The sequence below is a fragment of the Ahaetulla prasina genome, chromosome 1, assembly GCF_028640845.1.
Source record: "Ahaetulla prasina isolate Xishuangbanna chromosome 1, ASM2864084v1, whole genome shotgun sequence".
Taxonomy (NCBI): Eukaryota; Metazoa; Chordata; class Lepidosauria; order Squamata; family Colubridae; genus Ahaetulla; species Ahaetulla prasina.
In genome coordinates, this window is record NC_080539.1 from 169952980 (window position 1) to 169977255 (window position 24276).

A 24276-nucleotide genomic window follows, 5' to 3' on the forward strand; every position below is an offset into this window, starting at 1 on the left:
GTCAAGCTTTAGAAGCGTTTTGTTTCTACAAAAGGAGTTTTTAATTATCATTTATACATAGGCATGCGAGACCTTGGGTTTTCTTCCCAGGGACAAAGGGATTTAACAGCACTTATTCGATGTTAAACAATGTGATCAATGTGATGATTTCCCAAGTTGCTTCATTCAACCAGACTGTTTGAATTCATTTCCATGCCGTTTTTGAAGAAAGCTTTGCTGTTTTTGGTAAATGGGTAGATGGTAAATTTTTGGAGATGGTAAATTTGGTAGATGGTAAACATGGGCACCAATGGATAAAAATCCAGGCATGGACAGCCAATTACTACTATTCCAGCTGCCTTACATCTTTTGTTGATGGAGACCTATAATAAGTAAGGGAGATATGCCTATAAGAAGGAAGGAAAGAAAAGAGATCTTATAATACTATAATCACAGAAAAATACATTTATTAAGACAACTTATTTCAGTGAAAACTCTTGGTAAACAATCTCTGAAAATGAGGTATAATCATAGAATGAATATTTTGCATGGTAGAAAACATTCTGATAATTTGCCAATTCAGATTACTCACCATAATCTTTTATATAAGCATCATGCAGAAAAAATAGCATTAACAGTGGGCAGTTATGGATTTTTGCCAATAAAGCACTCAATCTTTGATTTACAGGGATTTATTTCTTCTCTCTTTAGCGGTATACAGATGAAAGTGATATTTTTACACATTTTCTCAGCTCATACCTTAGCAATCCTTTGAAGCTGTTTAGTGATATTTAAAATATTTTCATATATATGACATTGATTAATTTAAATTTTATTGGAAAAAGTTTTGTGTCAATTGCAAGAAAGTCCAGATTTCATTGTATTAAAGAACAGCATGTATACATACTGTATATACATAATAAGAAGGGCATAGCCACATCTTAGATGTGTGTCCTTGGGTATCCAACTGAATGATACAATCTCCAGGAATGTGGAATGTCCTTTTTGAGAGAAAACTATAGGTTTGACAAGCTAAAGAGAAATTAAAGGCAAGATTTTTACTATGACTGTTTTGAAGGGGGGGGGGGGGGTTTACCAATTTTTGTGCCAGATCTTTCATACACTGTTTTCTAATAATTGCCCCAGGAATACTTGGCAAAAGTGTCTAAATTTTGGTGGTTTCGAAAGAAGGCCTCAACGTTTGCAATCAGAATGAAATAAATAGTGCAACCGGAATGGGCCAATCCGGCACAGCCATCTTGCTGTGGGACAATTCACCATGGTCAACTTGCAGCAGGACAAGTCATGGAAGGACAATTCCACGCAGGGTTCCTCTACTGTTTCTTCGACACTGTTTCCATTGACAAAAATGGAAATAATGTAGACAAAACCGTGGCAGAAAACATTTACTGTGTTGAATTATCCCACATGGGATAATTATCCATGATGGGTTGACCTTTGCGAGATGGCTGCAACAAGTTGTCCTAGATCCTAGCGCAACTGTCTACCTCTATCTGTTACAGCATAAAGCTTGAGCACCAATTTATATCTGGAAGTCATTAAACGTAGGCAACTAAAGGATGCCCCAAACCAACTGGGGCAACAACATAGAATGACATGTTGCCATTCTGGCACTAACATGGAATTGAACTTTAATTTTTGGAATACAGCAAAAGAATATTGACTTTGGAAAGTTAATGGCGTAGATGAACTTGAAAGAATATTTCCTATGGGGTGTTTAAAATGTTATAAAAGAATACATGAAGCTTTTGAAATTAACCATAAGAAACCATCTCCTGTGGAAATGTTTTATTGATTGAAAAAATAACAGATGTTAAGAAGGGACTTTGAAGGTTGACTAGAGCGAACCTGAGAGAACTAAGGATTACAATTAAAGGAGAAGAGACCTATTAATACAATGGAGCAATATGTTTTGCTATAAAAGATTTAAGTTTGTTTTGGAGCACCGAACTTAACTTACAAGATTGTCTGATATTGTAACAGTGGGATATAGAAGAACAGATTTTATTGAATAAAATAGGTTGAGGTTGATTTGAATGTGGATTAGTATTTTTAAAAAATGCCAATTACAAAAGTGATATGGAAAAAGAAGCTGAGGGTCTGAAAATGGATTTATAATGCCAGAATATGAGTGCGATATGGAAAAAGATGCCACAATGAATTTACAAATGAAACCAACTGGTATCTTAATAATTAAAGGGGAGATACAAACAATAAATCAGAAGAGTGACTTGGAAAGTCATCTTATCTTTTATTTATAAAAGGAATGTGTTAAACTGACGATGGAATTTCTTTTTGACCAGGATTGAACAACTAGGCTTTAAAGATCAGTTCATAAATGAGAGATTTCTTTTGCTTTACAGTATAGAAAGTGTCAAGTTGGAATACAAAATGGATTGATTACGTTGAAATATAATATTATATATGATCTTAAATTGAAATATATTATAATAACAAATAAAATGTTATTACTTTTGATAGACTTTTGCTGATTAGGACCGAATGAATTTTTATAATTTGATTATTGATTAGGGCTGAGCTATGGAAAGAAGAGATCTTTGTTTTACTGAAATATTACAGAAGGTGTTAATGAAATTGTACTTTTCTGGAAGGATATCACTTTTTATATATACCCTTTTTCTTATTTTTTCTTTTACCTATGAACTTCTCCTTTCCTTTTTATAGTTCTGTTAATTTGCATCAGTCTTTTATCTTAAAAGATAAAAGCTTTTTTAAAAAAAAGCTCAGACGTAGGCAGGTTAAGAATACATGATTTTGAATAAGGGCACAGATACAAATTTTACTTTAATGAGTTCAGAGTGTGTACTGTTATTAATTATGCTCAAAAGCTGCATTCGTAATAGCTCTGCCAAGGTAGCAGATGAACTGCAGCTGTTCAGCATCACATGAATATTGCCTAATATTTTGGTTCTGCTACATGTACAAAAATTGTAACGTGATAGAAAATGAAATGCCTGATGAATTTAACCAGCTAGGACAGTATATTGAATATACACAATTGGTACATATATACATGTATGTGTGTATATGTGTATGAGAGAGAGGGGGGAGGGAATGAGAGGGGGGAGGGAATGGGGGGGGCTAAAACATAGCTGTGGGATATCAAACTATACGATTTTCACAGAGAAAAAGAGAGACAATCAATATTGGGGTTATTTGTTCCTATAGGATTCTTGCCTAATCCTGTAATGGATCCTGGCCAAAGCACCACATTATAATACTGTATATTATCTTACATATTTGTTCATTTTGAGTATTTAAAATCCATATGCTTTTTTTCCAAAATCCTATACTGCATTGTGTTTTTTTTCTGAGAACAGGATGAAATTCAGACATAATGAATTGCTTGAGGCCAATTAATGAACTGCTGGCAGAAGCAATATCTCCAGATCAGAAAGTCCCTGGTTCTCCTAAATTTTACTAATCCTCATTTTCCAAGAGAAAATTCTATACCATGCCAGCAAAGCAGATCCTTAGCCGTCTGTTTGCCACAGAAGTGGGATTCACTTACCTTCCCTACCGGTTTCCAAATGTGAGCACGCGCAGTGGTCGCGCATTACGTTCGGGCGGGTGGGCAGAGCCTCCCACAGTCGCTGCTACCAGTTTGCACGATCCAGACAGAGCCGGCTGAATCCCACCACTGGTTTGCCAGTTCATTTCCTGGTCTTAGGATTTACTCACAGAAGTTGCGATGTTGACATTTATGCCTATGTTAGGAAAGCTTCCTTATGGTTTGACACTGAAGGCCATCTAATGTGGATCATTACTATGCCACCTACAGGGAGACTCCAGGCCACAGTTCTTCCAGAAGAGGCATCAATACCACAACAGGGTATAGGAAATTAAAGAGATCAGCTGTTCATCAACATTTCCTTTGGTTGGCTTGATGGTTGTACAAGTAATCCTCGACTTACAATGATTTGTTTAGTGACCATTCAAAGTTACTAGGGTGCTGAAAAAAGGGACTTATGACTGTTTTTCACACTGATGATGGTTGCAGCATCCCCATGGTCATGTGATCAAAATTCAGGTGCTTGGCAATTGACGGTTGCAGTATCCTGGGGTTATGTGATCACCTTTTGAGATCTTCTGACAAGCGAAGTTAATGGGGAAGCTGTTCTTGCCTAGCTTGCTGATACAGTAAAAGCACACTATTAAAAGTAAGAGAGTCCCAAAAACCCTCTTTTTATTTCAACAGCTATGAATTCTGCTCATTCAGAGCCCGTTCATTCACAGATGAGACCCAAATAGTTGTAAAGAGTCCGACAGAAGTCTGCCAGGGTTCTTCTGATAAGGTTGATAAACACCCACCTTTATCTTCCTTGACACACTGCCAAGACCTAATTGGCAATTAACTTTGCAAGGCCACATGGAAACACAGAGTCAACACCCACTGCAGTTTTGAAACTGACCAGCATGAACAACAGTTGCTTCCTGCAAAGGCCCATGTGCCTTTGCTCCTCCTTTATGTCTTATGGGAGGGGCCAATCATCTCCAAGCCCTACTCCCGAGTTGACCCTTTTGTTTTAACTGTTCTTGCCTTCTGGCAGCTCTGCGCATGCGTGCACTGGGAACAGGCTCCCCTTGTTCCTCTGCCTCACTGATGTCCGACTCTGGAGGCTCCGAGTCTGCACATAACTCCCAAATGGCCCTGGCCCTATCTCTGCCTCTGACGCAGAGCCCTCATCTGGGCCTTCCCCAGACTCCAGGATTGGCTCATGTTCCTCCCCAGCCTCCTCACTGTCCGACTCTGCTGCCAGCTCCACAGGCTGCTGGTGGACCACAACAGAAGCCAGATTCACTTAACAAATGCATTACTTAACTTAATAACTGCAGTGATTCACTTAACAACTTTGGTAAGACAGGTTGTAAAATGGGGCAAACCTCATTTAACAAATGCTTCATTTAGCAACAGAAATGTTAGGCTCAATTGTGGTCATAAGTCAAGAACCACCTGTATTTTTGTTGTCTTTTAATGATTCTGTACTTACCTCTTAATCATTCTGCAGCAGTTCACAATTACTTCCCTTCGTTTTCTTTGTCCTCCTGCAACACATATCTCACAATGTCAGACTCTTCATAATAATCCTCCTTTTTTGGTTGAAAAAGGGGATTGGACTTGATTTTATACCATCCCCAATGTATCAGCACCATGCCAGTTCCTGTAACAATGAAAAATCGGTAGTTCTTCCAAAAGTCTCTAAGACCCATGTGCTGGTCACTACCTATGCAAAGAAATTGGGATATTTGAGCATGTTCTAGTAAACAAGTTAATCAAATCATAACACTCAGGTCATCACCACCAACATCATCCTACTATATAACAAGTTCATATTTGATTGACTGATAATACTAATGGCATTCTTTTTCTCTCAGAAATAAGTGCCACAAATATTGGGAAGGCTTGCTTCTAAAGATGCTGCAACGCTGCCTATAAAAGGCCAAATCAGGTCTCTTGTGATAATTAATGAGAATCATACTTGACTACAGACATTTGACTAGAAATTGCCACCACTCCTCGAATCCTATCTTCTTTCTTTTGCAAATCAGAAAAATACTACAAAACTGCCTAATTCAACCTAAAGCCTACCAAGTTTGCTGGGCTGCAATGCTCACAATATTCTTGAGAACATATATATAGAACGCTGGCTTATCAGGAAGTGTGGCCTTGGATCCTTTTCCCTGGGATCTTTTGGATGAAGTTTTTTTGGAAATTGATTGGGTTGATTTGATTATTACAAACTTTACCATCTGGAATATTTGTTTATTTAATATTGTTTATTAAATAAGGATGGGAAAGCTTACAACTATTTGTAGATCCATTAAATAAGTGGAGGAAAATCCAGCAGTTTCATTATTTTCTCTTCAACATCCAGACAGGGTGGATTATTTATGTTTAATGTTAGATTTGTTTGATCTTTGGGTTATTCTTTTTTTTGGGGGGGTTAGTGTTTACATTTTCTGTTTTTTGTTTTGTATTTTATTCTTGTTGATAAAACAAAATAAATATATATAAAGAATTTTTTTAGAAATTGGATAATTTGGTCTGGAAATTCAGGGACATGTATAGTTTAAAATGTTAAGACTCACAATTTTCCCTGTCTAAATGGACACAAGGATTTCACTAATATTCTATATCCCACCCAGCCCAGCCCTCTACATCAATAAAGTGTTCCATGAACATAAATATGCGGTGAACTAGGCCTGTGTTGCAATCTTGATTTGAAGGGCAAAATATGATTGGTGATGTGCAGATGTCCACAAAGCACCTACTGGGAACATCTTAAAGCAGCTATTAAACAACAACACCCCCCCACCGGGTTTTCCCAACAGCCCTCAATAGCAGCACTATATGGGAGAAAGACATATCTTGGGTAAAAGTTTCCAACAGATGTATGCACATTTTGCACATTGAATCAGAATGGCTGCCCTGCCTGGCTACAGAAAATTCCCCTAATATGGTTTCAAAAATAAGCTTAAAATGGACATTTCAGAATTAGATCGGTGCTGGATCTAAAATGGCATGACATTTGCCAGATCTGGATTGTTACCTTTGCTAATCTAATCAGAAAATACTCTCTTTGTTAAAGTCATAGAAAACTTAAAAAAAAAATTCAACAAGGAAAAAAGGAAGGAAAATACATAACTTGGTCAGCACATGTTAAAGAGACAGAATAACAAAGTTGGATGGGACCTTGAAGGTCTTCTAGTTCAACCCACTGCTCAAGCATGGGGTATCCTACATAATCCTAAACCATTTCAGACTAATGGTGGTCCAATCTCTTCTTAAAAACCTCGAGTGTTGGAGCACTTATAACTTCTGGAGGCAAGTTGTTCCACTGACTAACTTTCTCACTATCAGGAAATTTCTCCTTAGTTCTAGGTTGCTTCAATAGATCACCATGGTACTCTGTTTTCCCACCTTATTTAAAATGTAAATGTTAATTTTTAAAAAATAAATTATATTAAAGCTGCAATTCTATCTGACAGTGGGTCCTATTAAATTGAATGAGACTAGTTTTTAAGTTAATCTATATCAGACTGCACTTCAAAGAAAAATTAAAAAAAACCTCTTGATTTAAAATAAAATCTGCTTTTTATATATAACATGCATATACTAATGAGTCATCTATTACAGTTAAGATACTTTTTGCTGAAGAAATTAGAGAACAGCCTAATTTCTAAAACTCGAACATCATAAAAATTAGCATGCATATCTAAAGTGCAATCTATATATAGTTAAAACATTTTACATCCAGCTGACTTCGAAGAAAAATAATGCATAATTATATGTATATAATTTGTTAGAGCTAAATAATTAGTGTATGTCTTCCTGCTCAGGAATTATATACCAATATGGAAACAGAGTTTTAATTCAATTATTTAAATCAGCATACTTTTATTGGGGAGGAAAGAATGGTTTATTTGTATATGAAGATGAAGCTAGTCTTAGGTATGGATTTTGGCTAATCAAATTTTGCAAAACAAGACAAACTTCACAGATTCTCCCCCTCATCCCACACCTCTCCCCCATGATTAAATCCAGAGACTTGGGCTACCACTCTCTTCTTCTACCAGAATGTTCTTTGAGTAAAAGGAAGAAGCACATTCATTTACAGAACATCAAGTCTGCATCTAATGCATTGCATTTTGGGCAATAAAGAATACTTTATTCTATTATGTGAGATGGGCTGTGCAAGAAGGCAGGTGGATATTCAAAATAATGTAGCATGCACAGAGGAAAAATTATGTTTTACTATTGCTTCTGATCCAACAAATACCAACTGCCTCTAAAAGTCAGCTTCTGCATGTGGATTTATTGACTGTATTATGTAAAGTAATTCCATTTTTCATGTGGAAAGACATTCTATTTCCTTAAACAAGTCATTTTAAAAAACACACCAATTCCTTGTGATATAAATGGCTTCCTCTAAAAAATAGCAAATGCCACCCTGAAGAAATATCAAAATGTTTCAAGCTGTGTGCATGTATACTTATATATATGCCCAAAACAGCACACCCAATTATTTAAATATCTATTACCAGCAACTGCAAATGACAAATGACAATTATGAATATGAGAAGTCAGGCAAGACAATATTCTCACTTGCTTTGACCTTTGGATATCAGATCTGTAATTATTTTGTCATATTAAATATTCAAATTATACCAATAAAGAAATACATTATCATGTAGCTAATTTCAGTATTTTGGCCACCTCTGTAATTTCTCTTCATCTTTAGTTGGCAATTAGATGATGCATTAGGCATTTTGCATGGGAATAAAGGATGGTACAGTCTTCAGCAGACTGCTTGCCTTATCTGAAGGGATGCTCCATTTAGTTCAGAAACTCAATCGTGCAACATTTTAAATCAAATAGCCAGCTTCCACATACATAATAGACATCCTGTTGCAGTTAATTATATATGGAGAGCCACAAGAACCATGTGAGGGTAGAGCTCATCCCTCCTACTATCTCCAAAAGTGGAAGATATACTTGCTCTGAAACCCCCCCAGAGTGTTAATATTAGACCTAGGACTGAATGAGATATTAACTGTTATCTGGGTTGTATCATTTCAGATTGCAAGTGGGACTGTTCAACCAGGCTATCTGAAAAACTGTTGCATCTATACAACTGTCCCTATAGTTGGCCCTGAAGCTGAGCTATGTAAGAGAGAATGAGACTTTGGCAAGTGATATTATTGGGTCATTGAGAGAACTTTATAAAGATTTTGCTCAAGCTTCATTTGGTTACAGGAAACACTGTGATTTCATCTGAGATTTTATCTGTGATTCAACAGTGTACTGTTTTTTTAGAATAGAATAGATTTTTTGTGTGATTGGACACACAAGGAATTTGTCTTGATGCATATGCTCTCAGTGTACATAAAAGAAGAGATACCTTCATCAAGAATCATAAGATAGTTAAAGTTCATAGTAAAATCTCTTCTGAATCAAGTTTTACCCTTGGTGACTACAAGTCTCTGTTGCCGTTGCCTTATTTTTTTTGTTTTTTTTCGCTTCATACTCCTAAACACTCCTAAACACAATATAGCACCACAAACAGATTAATATGACTAATTTCACTGGTGCCAGTGTAGTGTGTAATATGTATATACCATGATATAAGATCATACACCGGAGTAATATACAAATTGCACAGAATATGATGTACATATGGAAACGTATGACTAGTTTTTCCCCTCTAACTACTTGTATAAGGATTATTTTTTTATTCTTGTAAGGACTGCACAAACCAATTTCGTTGTATACATGATGTACAATGACAATAAAGGCTTTGAACTTTGAACTGATCTATAGTTCTAGTTAGTATGGTCTCCGTTCAAATATTAAGCAGATCTAATCCTATTCAGCTTTTTGAGTTCAGCCTTGGTTAATTAGGTAGATGGAATTTTACACTGCAAAACATGCTGTAACCTGTTCTGTAATAGGTTGTGAATCTTAAAAAATGCTCTAGTTAATTAGCACCCCCGTTTTCCTTTTGCTACAAGCAGAAGTAGATGCTTCTACTTTTCCCCCGTTTAGATAAAAAAAAATTAATTGCCACCCGTCCTTTCCCATAAATGCATTCCGACCCAATACCTCTCTCTTACGTTGCTGCACGGGAAAGAAAAACACTCTAACCGCCCCACAATCCTTGCGCTCTTCAGACTTCCACTCGTCAGTCTTTCCGGAAATGATAACGAAAGAAAGGCTGAAACTACAAATTCCAAGATACACCGCAAGATTTAAAAAAAAAAAACAACCATTACTTGATAAATCAATGTCCCGATGCATCCTGGTAATTGTAGTTCAGGGGAAGCGGAAATGCAAAAAAAAAAAAAGCGGAGCGGCGACTCGGCTACAATATTACCGTACAATTGACCAGAAAAACCATAGTGGGGAAATTATTCAATTTGAATTGAAGCGTGATTTTGAGGGATCGGTTTCGAACATTCCTTAGTTTTGTTAATCACATGTCTTTTATTAGTATTTCCCCGTACCATGGAGTAGATTAGTGGCTTATTAAAAGACAGGCATATATTCTTATCTGTATTAAATACTATTATATTAAATACCCCGGGTTAAGCGGAGAATAATAAAAAGAAACAGATATACGGATGAGATTTGACCCAAGAGTTACCTATTCACTTATTAAAATATTTTTGAAATGTTGGTTTACTTCATCAGACCCAGTAGTTATGGCTTGGAAAAGCTCATGCATTTTGAAATTAATACATTTCAACTGGACTTTACAAGTGGATGTTTTAAAGGTTGAAAAACAAAAATGAAAAAAATTTAAAGTCTGTAGAATGACATATAATGTAATGTTATATTTGTCATTTTTTAATGTGGTTTTGACTGTTGTACTTTTCTGTTTTTAAAAGTTTAATAAAAATATTTTTAAAAAAATAAAGGTTGAAAAATAAAATTGTCTTTATATAATGAAAATGTTTAATATTTAATTGATGTTAAACATTAATGTTTAATGTTTCAATAGTCTCTCTAGCATTTTTTTAGACTCCTTGACTAGATTTGCACACTGGACTGAGCTATGGTTTATTTAACTCAATTTTATCTTTAAAAGATTAGATCTTAAAGGATTGGATTCACACTTGCAGTAAACCATCAAGATTATGAATTCTAACACAAGATCAAATAGGACATAAAGTCCAACTCAACCAATTTGAGTTACAGGGTACTATAATAAGATGTCTTTGAGAAACATGAACAACTGCATTATGCTAAAAAGTGTTTGCTGTGTTGTGGCTCATTATGTTGCATAAACCCAGAGCAGTTAGCAGATGATTCAGTATGGTGAATTACCACTGATTAATTCAATGTATCATGGTGCAGTTAACTCATTTTGAAACACAAGGATTTGTGTAATACAGATAGCCCTTGACTTACAACCACAATTGACCCAAAATTTATGTTGCTAAGTGAGACATTTAAGTGAGTTTTGCCCCATTTTATGACTTTTGCCAGACTTGTTAAGTGAACCATGGCAGATGTAAAGTTAGTAGTTAAATGCATCTAGTGTCCCTATTCATTTTGCTTGTCAGCTTGCAAAAGCTGGTCACATGGCCCTAGGACACTGCAACAATCATAAATATGAACCGATTGCCAAGCATCTGAATTTTAATCATGCGACCATGGGGATGCTGTTATGATCATAAATGTGAGAAATGGTCATAAGTCATTTTTTTCAGTGCCATTGTAACTTTGAAGGTCATTAAATGAACTGTTGTAAATTGAGGACTACCTTTAGATTTGGGAATAACCTCCTTGCTCTAGTGTACATTTACACTTGAGTAAACATCATTAAAAACAGAATGGAAAATTATGAGTAGGCTTTGCAAACCTGAATGCCTAACCCTGAATTTACATATCATGTTAAACTAAACCACCGTTAATAAATCCCAGTTCTCAAGTCAAAACCAATAAAATTCCATTATGTATTAATTAGCTTGTATGAATCAGACCTTCATATTGAGCTATAATTGGTCTGGCTTGTTTTAACTAAGCATTTTGTAGAAACACAGTTAACTCAGTTTAATGCAGGAACAGGCTATCTTTCTATGGCCATCACCTTTAGTATTTTTGGGGTATTAGCACACAATAAACCCTTCATTTTTTTTCTTGAAACAATATTTTTCAGCATATTTAGCTATAATGATTAAATAAAACATTATTCTGAGCCAGACACCCTTGCCTAATTACATTACTTCAGCCGTTTAGGTTTCAGAGTACAAATGCCCCCCTATATATGCCATATAAATAATTGATTTTAACAGACTTTCAGGTAAAATACACAATCATTTGGGAAGAGTTAAAAAGTTAAAAAATTTTAACTTAAAAGAGTTAAGAGAGTTAAAAATTCTTCCCCGATAATTGACTTGTGGCTTTCATGGACACAAGGGTTCTCTACTAGTACATTTTCCAAGATATATAAATATATATTCAATTCATGCTTATATTTATATTCAATTCATGCTTATACTTATATATTATCTAATATATAATCTATTATCTAATTATCTAATATATTATCTAATATGTACTCCACTATCTATCTATCTATTTATTGTCGAGTACATATTAGATAGTATGTGTAAGTATAAGCATGAATTGAATACATAAAATGAATACATGAATACAATTAAAGGGAACATTAGGAACGGGATGGTTAGGCACGCTGGTGCTCTAATGCACGCCCCTTTATTTATTTTTTATTATTTATTTATTTCCCCAGGATAGTCGCCCGTCCTTGGGTCTCCTGCGAGTCTCCCATCCAAACTGAGCGATCCCCGGTACATCTGAAAGAACGCATCCATGCTCCCTTTCCTCCTTTGAGATCACAAGCAAGTACTGGAAAGCTAGAGAATACCGTATAAAAGCTATTGGTTGTTGCCCGTCATGTGATAGCGTGAGCCAGTCCACGCTTCGGGATGTCTCATTTTCAAATTTTTAAAAAAATCGCGTTTCAAGCCGCGGCGCACGCCTTTGAATGAGGTAAGGCACAGCTACAAACACGGCGCGTAGTTTTAAAGGGTGGGTTCGGAGACGTGGGAATTGCCCACCGATTTTATATGTTCTGTAAGTGGCGTGCATAAGAGCACAAGCGTGCCTACCGTTCCTGTCCTATTGTTTCCTACCATTATATCCAATTAATATAGTTATTACATACTTATGCTTATATATATATATATATGCTTATATATTGTATAGTTATTTCATGCTTATGCTTATATATACTGTGTGACAAAATAAATAAATAAAATGTTAGGAAGCATCACAAGAGGCAGAGGGGTTGTTGTTGCTGTTGCTGCTGCTGCAACCGGTGATTTGGGGAAACTTAGTAAACGCGTTGGAAGTAGAAGTGCTCATAGGCGAGCATGGAGAAAACACGACCTTAGCTGCGTGAATCTGATCTCATTTGCTGTCCCGAAAGTAAAACAAAGGAGTTACTAAGTACAAAAGCACGAGCTTGAAGTTGTGACTGTTATCTATGCTAAGAATGACAACGTAAACACAGTTTTCATATAGAATTGTACTATATGTGTGTGTGGGTATGCACTTAAATGAAGTTTTTTGAGGATATTCCTTTGTATAGTCCAATCTTGAAAAATGTAAGTTATAATCATAAAATGATCCTTCTGAGCCACCTCATTTCCCATATTCAAAAATCATATAATTTGTTTCATCCATACTTTGGCAATTTTAAGTTTTCCTTATAGATCTAAATTTAGTTTTAATTTAGTTTAGATGCATGCATGAAATGGAGAATGTATTTTGTTCTATACAGGGATCACCTTGGTTGTTCCAAGTTTCAGCCATAACAAATTTCAGACTGATTGACTGAATTGAATGGGGCAAAACTGACATACCTTATTCATCTACAATCTCTTCTGTCATGTGGCTTGTGCATCAGTCCAACTATACTTGCCTTATCCAACTATACTTAGCCATGACTGCACTTGAATTCAAACATTACATATGTCCACATCCCCCATCGCTAACCTTAATTTTCCTTTCCCCTTAGTTTGCTTAGCTACTACTATGTTCTTCTGCCAATTGCTTTCCCACTCTCTTGCTGTCTTCCACCCTAGAACTCCTGTCCCTGGTATGCATGTGTCCTGGTTTACTCGGAGCATGTAAACAGAGATGGGTTTCAGCAGGTTCTGACCAGTTCTGGAGAACCAGTAGCAGAAATTTTGAGTAGTTTGGAGAACGGGTAGTAAAAATTCTGACTGGCCCTGCCCCCATCTATTCTCTGCCTCCCAAGTCCCAGCTGATCGGGAGGAAATGGATATTTTGCAGTATCCTTTCCCTGGAGCAGGGAAGGAATAGAGATTTTACAGTATCCTTTCCCTGCCACACCTACCAAGCCACACCCACCAAGCCATGCCACGCCCACCAAGCCACATCCACAGAACCAGTAGTAAAAAATGTTGAAACCCACCACTGCATAAACCTGGCTACTTTGTGCATGTTTTATGTAATCCAATTCCAATGCCTGTAGTATCATACCTGTGTCAACCCATACGATCAATTTTCTCTTTATAGCAGCCTTATTAATCTTTTGGTAGAGTTTTTATGATTTTTGAGTCATGGAAATTGTAATGGATTTTCTTTAAAGCAGATACTTAAAGTTTCTTTGAAATGTTTTGTAAAAACTGAACATAGAAATTACGTTCAGGATGGTATCTCTGAGAGACTTATATTCTATTCCACTGTAAAATGTGCAGATGAGTGCTAAATTAATTGGTTCCTAATAATGCACTAACACTGGTCAATGAATAAAATACTTAATGTCTTCGAGTTGATTTGTGCAAGGAGGGGAGAGACAAGACATAAATGAAAAGGACAGAAAATAAATGAGAGTAGAGCATATTCCTAAAATATTAGGGACCCGACTGATTTTTTGTCATGAAACTTATCCTCCGATATCTAAAACCCACATCATGGCAGGAAGCTGTGAAACAGCTTTTGTTTCAAAATATTTTAATGAAATTCTTATGTGTGAGTGTTAAGACCCACCAAAATGCACAAAATGTCACACCAAACAAATGTTACGGCCTGGTTATCTGAATAAAGCATCATTATAAGAGCTGGTTCTGCTTTGAAGTTACTGAAGGACTAGTGTTAATAAATATTTTCATGTCATGAAACACTTTGAATCCTATGGACTGTCTCTTTTTCTTGGTGAATAGCTTTGTATGGGCTTTTCAAAATAGTAGTGGAATTCTTCTGTTTGAATATGTGTTTACACAAATACACACATGGTTGCTGTTACATTATGGTAGGGTAATGCGGTTAACAGATGGATGTTCCTTTTACTGTTGCACTTGTATTTATTGATTTAATAAGCCACTAAATTTCTAAACTCTGGAAGCCTACAGCTAAATCTTATCAGTAACTGCACTAAATACTAAATAAGCAATATTACTGCTTCTTTCTCTCTCATTGCATTATTGGTTTTACTTGCTTAGATGTATTCAATCTCAAAATACAAGATTCTGTCAATAATGTTTACTATCACCAGTGTCTTTATTTTAGGGGTATAATATTTTAGCTATACTGTGTATATCAAAAAGAGAGAGTACATTTTTTCATAAACATCACAGCAAATAACACCAAAAAGTAATTTCTAGAGTAAACATTGCTTGTTTGTTTATGTAATATATTTTTGTGTTGTTGAGAATATATATTTCATCAACACAATGGTTGTTGAGGTGGACTTGGATTGAACAATATGGCAGAGCAATCGGCAGGGCAATGCCAGCTCAAGAACAATATAGAACAGTACTGCCAAAGTTCAGTTCTTTATTTGTTCACACCATATAGACGGAATCTTGCCCGAATAAACATTTATTGCTAACAAATGTACCCTAGGAGAGTCTAGGGAGTGACTGTCCTAAATCTCTGCCCCAATTCTCTGATCTAGCTCCAGGCTGTATTGTCTCTTGTCTCACTCTTCTCCTTGGAATATTCTTCTGCCACTTCATTGTAATTCTTCATCCCACCTCCTCCTTCAGAGTGGCTTTCTTACTGATAAAACTGATAAATCAGGAAACACACATTTGTTAAACATTTCCAAGAAATAGTAGTAAATATTAAATGCCTAGGATGCAGCTTTCTCGGATATAATGCTGAAAGTACATTCAGGATAGTAAGAGCTGACAAAAAATGATGAAATCAGTAGTATACAATTGCAACATTCATTTAGTGACCCTTCTTGTGAAAAACTTTGCTACTGCAGGGTGGGGAAGATGAATGTTGTAAACATTGCCAAGGGCTTTTGCGGTAACTACTTTATAGCAACTACTACTAAGAAGGGGAAAGGAGGCTTTATTAACTTTCCCACATGAAACACATTTATGGAGTCTCGGGGCGCCATATTAAGAACTCCAATATCAGTTTATAGGAAAATGTATTTATTTATTTAAAACATATCCTTTCACATCTCATAAAACTGAGAGGCTCCCAATCAACAATTAAAACAATATCAATAATAAAACAGCATGGTACCATATTAAATCTATTAAAAGCATAAACTTTAAAAACCTGCACCAAAGTTAAAGTTCCAACGTACAGTCTCTCATTAAATCCTCTCGCTCCACCTCACCTTATTCTAGGGATTGGAGGAAAAGCCATGTCTTCCATGCTTTTTGGAAGGTTTGAAGGGTAGAAGAGGCAACGTTGAAGGGAAGGGGCAAGGCGTATGTCCACCCTAACTGACCTGGTTGGATTTTGTTAGGGAAAGCGGATCATGAAGATATAAATGAAATTCTGTTTACTAGAGCTAAAGGGAGACAAAGAACCTAGGCTTACTTTCCTTGAGTCTATTTTGGGGGCAATGATTAAAGAGCAGTGAAATAATTATTTTATTTCTGATGCTGTTGAAGCTTGGATGGAACCGAGTGTCACCTTGAAAAAAGAATCAGGCAATGACCGAATTACATTGCAGGTGCTAAAAATGGAATGCAGTCAGGCTCATTTTCCTATTGCTATTCTTAGGGTTTAATACCAGGTTTAATCCTTAGCTAGTGACAAGGAGTTGATTATGACCTGAACATTCAGTAATCATCCAGCAATCATGTGAACTATTATGAACATAAAAGCAAAGAGTAATTCAGCCAAGAAATCTGTAGTTGAAAATTGCAGGGTTTTTTCCAAAGCCAAATGAATTCCAAATGAATTACCGTATTTTTCGGTGTATAAGACGCACCAGAGTATAAGACGCACCTTAATTTTTGGGGAGGAAAACAAGAAAACAAGAATTCTGCCTCTCCCTACCAGCATCATGATCAGCCGTGTCCACACTTCTACTTGATTTTGATAACGAGCAGCACAGATCTTTTTATCTGTTTAAAACAAACCCTATCACTCTATGTGCATTTAACACAATGAGTGGGGTGGGGGATGATTTTCATGGGGGCAGAAGAGGGACTTGGCACTGAAGGCTCTGCTCCCGAGATGCCCCCATCTTCCTACCTATAGCTCTGGGGGGAGTGTCGGAGCACAGCCTGAGGAACAAACCTCTTCAGGATGGTGAGAGGGGGGGATCTGCCCAGCAGCTCCGGCAAACAAGGCAGGCCCCACGGTTTGTGGCTGGTTACCCCTCTGGCCACCCAGTGGGCAGCTCAGACCAGACAATGGTCGCGATGACTTCACTCCCCAGCAACGTGAGGAGCCACTGCTACCGCCACCGCCTAAGGCCTCTCTACGCCCAGGAGCCAAGCAGAGTGGGAGCCCCTAAAGTGAAACGTCCCTCCTTTCCAGCCACCGCTGCCCGTTAGCCCGATTCCCCAATGCAATTCTCAAGAGCTGTGTTTCAGGCAGCGGCCAGCTCCCCTGCAATGTGCAGCGGGGAACTGGGAACTGTTTTGGATTCGGGGAGGGGATCTCAATGCTGCCACCTGAAAATGCTTTCCTTCCCATTGCACATTGCAGAGCTACGCACCCTCGTCCTTCTTCTCAGCAGACTCGCCTCTTTCCTCCTGGCCAGATCTGCCGCCTAAAACGTGATGCACTTTTTTTTGCCTCTGCACACCCCACTTTTGGAATCAAGAAAGGGATCGTGGGTCTGCTGTCTGAAAAGGCTTTCCTTTGGATAGATTTGGATAGATAGATTTCCCGATTCCAAAGGAAAGCATTTTCGGGCGGCAGACCCGTGATCCCCTTCCTGATTCCAAAAATGGGGTGTGCAGGCTGTGCCCCAACCCAGATCCCCGCCGCCTGGAACTGCCAAAAAATGTCCAAAGGGTAGGGGCCAGCAGATGGGCGGGGGTACATTCGGCATATAAGACCCACCTAGATTTTCACCCTTTTTGGGGGGGTAAAAAGGTGCATCTTATACACCGAAAAATACGGTAATGAAAAGATTTGGATTTTGTAACAGTAGTAAAACATTTAACAGCATTTTAATGATGATTAAAGATGCATGCTGTTAATATGGCTCTGCACTACATCCTACAACATCTTGAGTCTCCAAAGACCTATGCAAGGATCCTTTTTGTAGACTTTAGTTCAGCATTCAATACCATCATTCCAGACATTCTTCTAACTAAGCTAAACCAGCTACAGGTACCGGAACAGACTTGTAAGTGGATCACAAGCTTCCTAACAAACAGGAAGCAGCAGGTGAAGCTAAGCAAGATCACATCAAATACCTGTACAATTAGCACAGGGGCCCCCCAAGGCTGTGTGCTCTCCCCACTTCTCTTCTCTCTGTATACCAATGACTGCATCTCCAATGATCCATTTGTTAAGCTACTGAAGTTCGCAGATGACACAACAGTGATTGGTCTCATTCGAGACAATGACGAATCCGCATATAGACGAGAGGTCGAACGACTAGCCTTGTGGTGCAACCAAAACAATCTGGAACTGAACACACTCAAAACCGTAGAAATGGTGGTAGACTTTAGGAAAAACCCTTCCATACTTCCACCTCTCACAATACTTGACAACACAGTATCAACAGTAGAAACCTTCAAATTTCTGGGTTCTATCATATCGCAAGATCTCAAATGGACAGCTAACATCAAAACATCATTAAAAAAGGACAACAAAGAATGTTCTTTCTGCGCCAACTCAGTAAGCTCAAACTGCCCAAGGAGCTGCTGATCCAATTCTACAGAGGAATTATTGAGTCTGTCATTTGCACCTCTATAACTGTCTGGTTCAGTTCTGCAACCCAACAAGAAAAACACAGACTTCAGAGGATAATTAGAACTGCAGAAAAAATAATTGCTACCAACCTGCCTTCCATTGAGGACCTGTATACTGCACGAATCAAGAAGAGGGCCGTGAAAATATTTGCAGATCCCTCGCATCCTGGACATAAACTGTTTCAACTCCTACCCTCAAAACGACGCTATAGAGCACTGCACACCAGAACAACTAGACACAAGAACAGTTTTTTCCCGAAGGCCATCACTCTGCTAAACAAATAATTCCCTCAACACTGTCAGACTATTTACTGAATCTGCACTACTATTAATCGTTTCATAGTTCCCATCACCAATCTCTTTCCACTTAGGACTGTATGACTATAACTTGTTGCTGGCAATCCTTATGATTTATATTGATATATTGATCATCAATTGTGTTGTAAATGTTGTACCTTGATGAACGTATCTTTTCTTTTATGTACACTGAGAGCATATGCACCAAGACAAATTCCTTGTGTGTCCAATCACACTTGGCCAATAAAATTCTATTCTATTCTATTCTATTCTATTCTATTTTCTTCCTTTGCCATTTAAAAGTGTTTTTTTTCCTTTAGGCTAGTTTTGTTCAGAATCAAGAAACCGTTTGTGAATTGAAAAAAATAAAAACACTTTATTCCCAGAATGAATTAGAAGAAAAATGCAGATGGATTAATTCACCTGTTGTGTTTAGTTGTTTCCTGAAATTGTCTGCTTCTTGGTTTTTAAAAATGTTGTTCTAAAACAGTTTATTTACAAATGCATATTATACTAAATCTATGCCGATTGTTTGCTGTGAAAAGCTAGCCAGATAAAATAGGATAATTCATTTTAAATCAAACCCAACTAGTTTTATATCTCAAATGCCTGGATTTGCTTCTGTAGCTATTCCCAAGGAATTTCATATGAAATTATCTGTCTGGGTTCACATGAAGGCATCTATCTATAGAATAGAATTTTTATTGGCCAAGTGTGATTGGACACACAAGGAATTTGTCTTGGTGCATATGCTCTCAGTGTACATAAAAGAAAAGATACGTTCATCAAGGTACAACATTTACAACACAATTGATGGTCAATATATCAATATAAATCATAAGGATTGCCAGCAACAAGTTATAGTCATACAGTCATAAGTGGAAAGAGATTGGTGATGGGAACTATGAAACGATTAATAGTATTGCAGATTCAGTAAATAGTCTGACAGTGTTGAGGGAATTATTTGTTTAGCAGAGTGATGGCCTTCGGGAAAAAACTGTTCTTGTGTCTAGTTGTTCTGGTGTGCAGTGCTCTATAGCGTCGTTTTGAGGGTAGGAGTTGAAACAGTTTATGTCCAGGATGCGAGGGATCTGCAAATATTTTCACGGCCCTCTTCTTGATTCGTGCAGTATACAGGTCCTCAATGGAAGGCAAGTTGGTAGCAATTATTTTTTCTGCAGTTCTAATTATCCTCTGAAGTCTGTGTTTTTCTTGTTGGGTTGCAGAACCGAACCAGACAGTTAAAGAGGTGCAAATGACAGACTCAATAATTCCTCTGTAGAATTGGAATAAATGAATAAATGAAATTGTGCATACAATTTCAGGACAGTGTGGTGGCTAAGATTATCGACTATGAAGACTGCTCCCTGTGGTAGGGAGATGGATGCTGGTCACTTTCAACTGGTCACCTTCTCAGTCCAACCTATCTCATAGAGTTGATGTAGGGAAAAATAGGAGAGGATGCTAGGTATAATGTATTGAACTCCTGAAAGATGGCCGGCTATAAATCAGATAAATTATACCTGCAATATTAAGTATTCCATGTAGCTACTGGTTCAGCTTATGAATATGTATCTCCTTGATTATTGAAATACTGTAATGTTGAACTGAACATTAAAAAAATGGCAAAAAATAAGTATTTACAGTATTTCAGTGACCAGAAAATCTTAATATCTTGGGGCACTTCAGGCAAGGATGTTCCAGTCTGGTTTCCCCAACATATCTTGAAGAGTGTCAGGGAAGTTATTGCAAAGTTATAAGCAATAACTTTGCTTTGGGGTCCTTCCCTTAAGCTATCAATGAAAGAGGATGTTTGTGAATGTTTACAGGCAAGCTACAAGAAGCTGGCATTTTGTAAAAGAGGGTCTTTTGGGAAAAATCTCATTGTGGGTGTTGTATCTGAGAGAGCAAATCTGAAATTTGAAAGGCTCTTCTGCCCCTCCCAATATCACCTTATTTATTTCAGCTGCAGTGCCACATCTCGAGTATGAGAAAATTTCTTCTCTCTTTGCTGTAAATTAATGTGGCTGTAAGAAGTAATGGGTGCAAAGTAGATTTTGCACTCCAAATTCATGCAGAATATTATTTAAGGAAATCTGAAAATGGAGAAGAAATTGGGAAAGAATAAAAGCAATGTGCACGCAAAAACAGGAAAGGAAGAGAATCCATTGGAATTGGAGAACGATTACTACTTATACAGAATAAATTCCATTTGTTAAAATCTTTGCAGAAATATTTCTGTCAAACACTAGGGGATGCTGTTGTGCCATGAAGACAACTAAAATGGGTATATTTTCTTATAATTAAATACCAAACTACCCAATGCTGAAAAAGAGAAGCTAAATAGAAATACAATAATCAAGTCTCAGATTAATAAATTGAGGAATGCAAAAATGTCATGTTCCTATAGGCAGCTTCCTTGTTATCCTTTTCCCATGAAATAGACCAGGAAGGATCTGTTTCATAGGAACTAGAATGAACATTTATTGTTTCCAAATGAAGTGGGATTTAGGAGCTAGTGTAACCGTGACTTATATTTTGGATGGTTTAGAAATTATAAACCTGGCTCTCAGTTTAGAGAAAACTGCAGGCCTTGGATAATTGAAGCATGTGTGAAAGAAGCAGGAAGCACACCTATATGCTTATAGATGATGTGTGTATATATCTTGGTTTGTTAAAGTGAAAGTTTGATCATTGGAATGAAGGCAACTTTAACTCTATCAAATCCACCTTTATGGGTGCCTGCAGTATTGTTATATTTAATTATTCATTAAATGATAGCAATGCTATATACATTGTAGTGATGGGTGAACTTGCCCATCTACTTGCAATCTACAAAGAGATTCTGTTAAATCTCTGTCAATCTCTGTTTTCTGCTAAAATGGTATGGGGGAAAAAGGTGATTTACAAAGAAGTAATATTTGGGATCTATAATACTTGAAGTGTGAAGTTCCTCTTTAAGTTATACATTTCCAAGATATATGATTTCTTCTCTATTTTTTTCCTTCTTAAATTGTACGGTATTTTCTGGCAGCTGAGCATGCTATCTTTTTAATTTTCTATCTATAAAAGCCTTTGATATTTTCATTAGTCCTGTAATCCTTCAAACCTGAGATCCCGGTTTCAGTTATGGAAAGAACCATGTTTGGAAATGAATTTGCTCTTCACTGGGTAGCATTTAACATGCAAACATATCTGGAGGGCATCAGATGCATACTGATGAGTCATATTATCTCAAATGCATCTGAGCAATTCAACCTGAAAACCTGACAATGATCTATTCAGCTCAACCTGTCAGATGGAAAATGATATTTGTGCACTGAAGTATAGATGCAATGTATTTCCTATCACTAAATGCAGATCATGATTCTGCATGTGGGGAAAACAGGCTCAAAGGGTGAAAGACACATACACAACAAGACTTAGAATGAAGAAATAACTTTAAGAACCCATATAAGGTACAGACTGAAGTAAAAACTAATAAACATTTCAAAATGTTGTGGTACACAGGTATAATAGGATGCAGGAATTCATTAAAGATTACTGAACTGTTTGGTGTGCATTTCTACTTTGGAGTGGTACCCTCAGCTGACCACAATAAATTCTTTTTTTGGAAACCGATCCTGGCTTAGAGTGCTTTCCTTGGAGGAATCTGAAACCACATTTTCACGCTACAGAATGTTTTCCTGTACTTTGTGAATTTATAACCGGATTTGTGATGCTTATCAACATACTTACGTATATTTAGTTCTTCATAACATGTTAATAAGAAACAACAGTCTTGCAAAAGATTGAATCCTGTTTGTTCTTGCTATAGATCAGTGATGGCTAATCTTTTTGCCATCGTGTGCTAAGAGGCGGAGGAGTCGCGAGGGTCGTGTGTACACATGCCTGCACCCATAATTTTATGTGCCACGCACATGTGCGCTTAACCGCGGCGCGCCCCCCCCTGCTCCTGGCACGTGATTGCCTGGTAGTCCTGTTTTTCTCTCTCACCTGGCTCCAGAGCCTCTCTATGAAACTGGGGAGGGTGAAAATGGCCTCCCCACCCCAGGCTCTCTGGAGGCCAGAAATGGCCTGTTTTCCAACTTCCAGTTGGACAGGAAATGACATTTTTTCTGCAAGAAAACAACCAACCTCAGAGAGCATAAAAAGCTCCTCATTTCAACCCTGAGCTACTAATATTCTCCTTTAGAGAATTAGTTTCTATATGGAAAAGTGTGGTTTTTTTACATCTAAATTCTATCTTGAATAGTTTGCTACTGTTGAGTCCCTTTCTGACTCTTTCCTTTGCTCTTTATTCCAGAGCTTATCTCAACAAGCTTTTATCCTTTTCTGTTTGATTTTAAATTATGAAAACACTTGCTTTTAATTACGCAGTACTCACCATTTCTCAGACAGCTAAGTAATAAATATAAAATAATTTAAAAATTGACTATATTTTTTCCCGGGAACTGAGGAATGTTGAAAATATTTTGGTCTCTCTGACGAATGGCCTGTGTGTGCGTTTATGTGTGTTTTCAATTTCCTCTCTTGGTCTTAAGCGTGATTCAGGGCAATGGGGACCTCCAAGAAAAGATTTTTTAAAAATTGTAATAAATGATATAGAGTAGAGTAGAGAACCTGGGATTGATTTCTCTGCCAGTGGGAAGAAAGGCCTCACTCTAATATTAAGCATTAAGGTAAAGACTTTCTTGAGTTGAATTTGATTGCTGCTTACTGCCTTGATATGTGTAATTCTGTGTAATTCTCTTGGCAACAATACGGAGGAAATGGCTATTGTGTTTTTTTTATTCCCCCCCCACCCAATATTTTGGTTTAGCCTGGGTAGGTGAGTTCAGTGAACAGATGAAAATTGTAACAATTTATGTGACGCTTATTCCGTTACTTGAAGAGAGAGTGGCATTAGGTGTGCCAGCCATACCTGTAAACCCTACAAGGTAATCCAGACAAGAAGCACAACCAGGAATATTTATTTTAAATTTTTAAATTTCGGCCATTTGTAATATGCTTGTTTTAGTTTTGTTTTTAATGTGTATATTGTGGGTTTTTTAATATTTGGCTGTACACCGCCCTGAGTCCTTCGGGAGAAGGGCGGTATAAAAATCTAATAAAATAAAATAAATAAATAAATAAATATTAGTTCTATCTTTATTATAAGGTTACATTATAATGTAGGCAAATCTGAAAGTGTTTCTTCCCTTTTTTCTTTTTGCTCTCTCGAAAACGTTTCCCACACCCTCCCTACTTCTGTGGGTTGAGACATCTTTTGCATGC

The 24276-nt window shown here is 37.1% G+C and overlaps 2 protein-coding genes across 4 annotated transcripts in view; one reads left to right on the top strand and one right to left on the bottom strand.

Moving 5' to 3' along the window:
* Positions 1–17: 17 nt before the first annotated feature.
* On the bottom strand, positions 18–9769 carry LOC131197433 (uncharacterized). 3 transcript variants are annotated; one of them, XM_058181500.1, is made up of 3 exons: positions 9626–9769; positions 5013–5246; positions 18–386 (listed from the first exon to the last, which is right to left on the bottom strand). In XM_058181500.1, the coding sequence occupies exon 2, from the start codon at positions 5230–5232 to the stop codon at positions 5041–5043; it is 192 nt and encodes a 63-aa protein (XP_058037483.1). In that variant the 5' UTR covers positions 5233–5246; positions 9626–9769; the 3' UTR covers positions 18–386; positions 5013–5040. The 3 variants fall into 3 exon arrangements, with proteins under 3 accessions (XP_058037483.1, XP_058037492.1, XP_058037501.1); XM_058181509.1 differs by having other exon boundaries at positions 9637–9768; XM_058181518.1 differs by having other exon boundaries at positions 5013–5242; positions 9637–9712.
* Positions 9770–12471: 2702 nt separating this feature from the next.
* The window catches only part of SLX4IP (SLX4 interacting protein), a 109842-nt gene continuing 98037 nt past the window's right edge, over positions 12472–24276 (top strand). The window contains exon 1 of the mRNA XM_058181465.1: positions 12472–12538. The gene's annotated coding sequence lies outside the window, so the exon portion shown is untranslated. The remainder of the gene's footprint in view (positions 12539–24276) is intronic.

Coding starts and splice junctions, on each gene's coding strand:
- LOC131197433 (XM_058181500.1), bottom strand. CDS start 5,232: ATGGGTCTTAGAGACTTTTGGAAGAACTACCGATTTTTCATTGTTACA.